Here is a 5,428-nt window from a genome sequence, read left to right as displayed (position 1 = left end):
CCGGCGGGGGCTAGCCGTGGGTTCTTCCGGAGGGTGGCGAAGGGAGCTGGGGAGCGCTAGAGCCGCAGGCGGAGGAGCAAAGTCAGAGCTGAGGGGGCGGACGAGAGTCGGGGCGGAGGTGAGGCCCCGCGAGGAGCATGGAAGGGAGCGGGGCCCAATGCACTTGGCCAGGGACACGTCTTCAAAAGGTCAACCATGCCTTCAGGCGGTTTTGCCTAGTTGCCGTTAACTTGTATGCCAGCCCTAAGCCCGTCCACCATCCCACCTCAGTTCAGCTTAGAGCCCCGATTCCTTTGTCCAGCCCTGGGGTTCCCACCTAGGGCTGAGGATTTCCAGTTTTTAATTAAGAATGACGCCTGACAACCCAGGTGCCTGACCATGCACTGCTGTTTACTGTTTAGAAAACCTTCCATTTGTTCTTCCTAATTGCTCAAAATTCCGAGATATAGGAGCCTTGGTGCTGCAAGGGTGAAGCACCCAGCTGCTAACAACAAGGGGCCTTTCAACCCCCAAACCCAGCGCTTTAACCCCGGACCAGGCTCCTCTCTTAGAGAATACAGCCAAGAAAACCCTATAGGGGGCAGTTCTATCCTATGGGGTCTTCTCTGTGTCAAAATCGACTGGAGGTCACTAACATCTCTTCAGAGCCAAGAGCAGAGGTGGAGTGGGGGAAAAACCTTCTCTGGTCCTTGGTACAAGGAGCCCTGGTGGAGTCGTGGGTCTTGAGATGGGCGGCTAACTGCAAGCTCAGCAGTTTGATTCCACCAGTTGTGCTGAGATAAGATGAGACTGATCCTGAAAGGTTCATGGTCCAGCAAACACTGAAGGGCAGTTCTACTCTGCCTTGTATGGTCGCGATGTAATGGGTTTGGGTTTGGGAATCCATGGTACAACTCTTAAGAATTCTCCATTTTCTTGACAGACATGGCCACTTATCACCCAGAAGAGTCTATGCATTTGCCCCGTGCAGATGCCATTCGGTCTCGGCTTATCGACACCTTCTCACTCATCGAGCATTTGCAAGGCTTGAGTCTAGCGGTTCCGCGGCATACTATCCGGGAATTACTTGGTCAGCAGCTCTTTTCGTCACCAGGCCAACTTTAAGATTCCGATCCCAAACGCTCTAGAGCAGTGGTTCTCAACCTTCCTCAGGCCGCCACCCTTCCAGACAGTGACCCCCAACCATAAATTATTTTCTTTTTAAAAAAAAAATCACTTTATTGGGGGCTTGTACAACTCTTATCACAATCCATATATGCATCCATTGTGTAAAGCACATTTGTACATTTGTTGCCCTCATCCTCAAAACATTTGCTTTCTGCTTGAGCCTTTGGTATCAGTTCCTCATTTTCCCCCTCCCTCCCCGGTCCCCTTCCCTCATGAACCCTTGATAATTTATAAATTATTATTATTTTGACATATCTTACACTGTCCTACGTCTCCCTTTTCTTTTGTCCATCCCCCAGGGAGGAGTTATATGTAGATCCTTGTAATCATAAATTATTTTTGTTGCTACTTCATAATGGTCATTTGGCTACTATTATGAATCATCATGTAAATGTCTGATAGGCAGGATATATTTTCATCTTTGCAAATTGAACATAATGAAAGCATAGTGATTCATCACAAAAACAATATGTAATTCTATATTGTGAAATATGTATTTCTAACGACAAATCAATGAAGATTTGTCTTGAAGCATGGTGTGGCATGGGTAACGGGCTTCACGCCAGGTGCTCTGATGTGGGTGTATCTGCATGTGGGCGGACCCGCCTGGAGATGGATAGAGGAGCTGTGTCTCAGTTCCTAAGACCATCAGAAATAGGTGTGGTTTTTTTAATTTTTAATAGGTGTTTACTGATGGTCTTAGGCGGCCCCCTGTGAAAGGGTCTTTAGCCCCTCAAAGGGGTTGGGACCCACAGGTTGAGAACCGCTGCTCTGAAGAGGAGGGAGCAGAGAGACAAATCTAAGGGTGGAAAATTAGGAAGGTTAGTGTGGTTACTGGTTTGGAAATTATGCCAAACTTAATCAATCAAGGGTTTCATAAATAAAATCCCTTGAATCCAGGAGATAGAACCTTTGTCACTCCCTGTTAGGTGTAGGATAGCTATCAGCCTTGGCTTACGTGGGGAAAATCCTACCAAAGACACCTGAAACTTTGAGAGTTGAACCTGCTGCTTTTCTGTTTGGGCCTGGGCAGTGTTGGTCAATGCCAGTACATTCGCTCTCCCTCCAAGTTTTGAGGAGCTGCAGCCAGGCTACTCCTTAGGTGGCCCATTAACTGAGCAGTAGTGTGGCTCCCTGGAATTCCAGAGTGACCTAACTCTGTGGCTGACCAAAAAGTTGAAGCCCATCCGTAGACACATTGAAGGAAAGACTGGGTGATGTGCTTGTAGAGTATCAGAACTGTGGAGCACAATTCTGCTCTGTTATATCTGGGCTTGCCATGAACCATAATATACTGAAAGGCAACACGTTTTTTTGTTTTATTTCGTTACTAAAACCGTTTTATTGGCACATGATCCACATAGCATACAATATATCAAGAAGAGTTGTACAGTCATTACCACAATCAGTTTTATAACATTTTCTTCATTGTCGTTAACTCTCCATTCCCCCAAGCCCTCCTGCCATACTACCAAGAAGCTGTTAATTCAGTTACTGTCTCTATATATTTATACATCCTGGCTTTCATATTTTAAAAATTCAAAAAACAAAACAAGCCTGACACCAATAATGAAGTAAAACATGAAAACCTCAATTGAAAAGAAAGTAGAAAATAGTAAAATAGTAAAAACTAGAACAAATTTAAAATGAGTCGAAAGTTAAATTTTAACCTAACTGCATCTACAACAATATACTTTCTCATGCATTCTGCATGATAGCAAGGCTGTGCACATCCCTAGTTTTATGGTCAGAGAGAACTCACTGGAGGTTAATTCATGTGTGTTTCCCCTTTGCTTTTTTTCTTTTCTTTTTCCTTTTACTGAACCAACTTTTAAATGGGTCAAAAGGGAGATCAAATGATAATACTTTAACCTACCTATATCTGCCATAATCGAATATACAATGCTCTCTGTCTGATAACAAGGCTGCTTTTATTTATTTATTTTCTTTTATTTTTTTAAAATCCCTGTCTCCAACCCTATCTGCTTTTCATATCCCCCAAAGACTTCGCTTTAGATTTACCCACTGTTCTTTGTAATGTTTGTTGCAGACCCTTCCCATCAGAAGAAACTTATGTTGGGAGATCAACACCAGCTGGTGCGCCTCTCCATAAAGCCTCGTCATACAGAACAGATTACACCTGCCAGGAGGCTGCTGTCCAGGCTTCCGGTGCGCTGCAGTCAAACTCCACCGCTTTCTTTATGGGCCGGATGGGTCCTTGAGCGTATCCTTCCTACCTGTCGTTTTTGTCCCATGGCCGTACATGTTTCATTATCTATCTAGTTAATTTATTTTTTCTTTCCCCAAGTGCCATTTTTTCTCATTTTTACTGCTATTTCCCCCTTGTTATTTCAACTATATAAATCAGTGATGACTCCATTCTGTTTCCTTAAAAGAATACAGGTCCTCTTTTTACAAATTTTATCATCTTTCTCATCTTTCTAAATACGATTGTGCTGATGGTTGAAATAGGTGAGAACTGACACTAAAAGAAGTGGGTGGAGTAATTTTTCTTATAAATTGACCATTTTAGTTTTTACAATGTCATTTGTATTGTGATAAGGACAATTATGTTAAGCCCTTTAAGTAGGATTTGTGCAAATGATAAGACCTAGGAATGTTTGGAGAGCTTTTGTCCTGGTGATGATTTTGGGTAAGCACTGGGCAACAGTTCAAATCCACTAGCCACTCCCTGGGAAAAAGTTGAGTCTGTTTTATCCCATAAAGATTTATAACCTCAGTCACTGTGGGCTTGGTTTTTGGATTTAGAGAGAATGGTATATTGGGCTGCTAGCCACCAGTCGCTCCATGGAGTTGCTAGTGTGTTCAAACTCTTGACCTTGTGGCAAACAATTATTATTTTAAGAATCGCTGTACCCCAGACCCACAACAGACCTTGAGAATGGAAGGAAAATATAAGGCCATGATATGAGAAGTATTTTCAAAAGACTGTAGAAACAAGGAGCAGATTCATGGAAGCATACTGAGTTATAATAAGAAATCATTTGATTCCCTATTATTAGCTTTCATTTAAAATTTTCCTTTTCTTGTCTGCATAAAATTGAGTTTTGTTTTGTAAAGCAAATAGATTCTATAACTCCCTACAGCCTTGCTTGCATTTACTAATTACTATTATTTAACTCACTATTTTTTAACCCTCTTCAACTTTTTTACATACTTAATAGATGTATGAGGTGAGTAAAAAATATTGTGATAGGATTCTAGTTCATTCATGCATGATTTAATTCCAAACAAAACATGGTTAAACATGTCTCTGGTCAGTGGATGGCTCCAGACAAACTCTCACTGTCTTAATCTTGTCAGGGTACCATCCAAAAAAGGTCCAGTCAAAACAAGGGCATCCAAGGGGATCTGCTAGTCCAGTTAAGGTCAGGGCAGAGAGGTCAGTTCAGAAAAGCATGGCAACTATTTTTCAGGATTCCCAAAGGATAATTTTGATAGGTTTTCTCAAAAGACACTGGACCATTGAGGCGGGGGTGGGTATTAGGAAGAAATGTTAAGAAAGCTGAAAACTGCATTGGCGTGAAAAGGCCAGGAGAGTTGTGCCGAGGAAAATTTTTCACATCAGGACAGTGCACCTGCCCCTCTTCAAGGGCTGTTTTATGAATATTTCCTTACGATACCTTCCCCCATCCACCAGACAGCCTGGCCTTGCCCCTTGACACTTCTAGTCCCCACATTCAAAGAACATTTGAGTCCCTTGAGAATGCTCAAATTACTATTTTGATGTGGTATAAATCAAAGAATACAGAATTATTTGAGGAAGGGTTAGAGAGATGGAAACCGCGCCTGTAGAAGTGTTCAGACTTAGTGGAGGCTACGTCAAGAAACAATTCACATTTTTGATGTTTTTGTTTAATGAAGTCTTCTATGATTTTATAGCAATACTTTTTAACTCACACTAGTAGGTATACCAAACTCTAGAGGAAAAAGACTATTGAGCTCAAAATAGACGTGAAAGTCAAACCGAGATTCCGCTGCTATGGCCTTTACAGCCATCCTGACTCTGAAATGGATCAAGACAAAAGACCCACCCCCATGATTCAACCCTTGCAAGAATAAGAATAAGAAAACCTCTCTTTAAAGCCACTGGAATGCTTTACTTCTATGCTTCCTCAGACGATGTGTTTCTTATAGAAGTTTTCATTTTTACATAAACTATCACTCTAATTCTACAGTGGAAAGTTTTTCACATTCTAATATCTCTGATATCAGGATGCATCTTATAATTAGTGATAAA

General features: G+C 41.9%; 1 protein-coding gene across 1 annotated transcript in view; it reads left to right on the top strand.

The window, feature by feature from the left end:
* Window positions 1-77: 77 nt before the first annotated feature.
* CATSPER2 (cation channel sperm associated 2) overlaps window positions 78-5,428 on the top strand; it is a 25,089-nt gene continuing 19,738 nt past the window's right edge. Inside the window, exons 1-4 of the mRNA XM_045286520.1 lie at window positions 78-118; window positions 923-1,069; window positions 3,218-3,391; window positions 3,571-3,639. Coding sequence (XP_045142455.1) covers window positions 925-1,069; window positions 3,218-3,391; window positions 3,571-3,639 — 388 coding nt within the window. The 5' untranslated portion in view covers window positions 78-118; window positions 923-924. The remainder of the gene's footprint in view (window positions 119-922; window positions 1,070-3,217; window positions 3,392-3,570; window positions 3,640-5,428) is intronic.

The sequence above is a fragment of the Echinops telfairi genome, unplaced genomic scaffold (genome assembly GCF_000313985.2).
Source record: "Echinops telfairi isolate 266 unplaced genomic scaffold, ASM31398v2 ScPeMD7_8;HRSCAF=38, whole genome shotgun sequence".
NCBI classification, from domain to species: Eukaryota; Metazoa; Chordata; class Mammalia; order Afrosoricida; family Tenrecidae; genus Echinops; species Echinops telfairi.
This window is presented reverse-complemented; position numbering and strand designations above follow the sequence as displayed.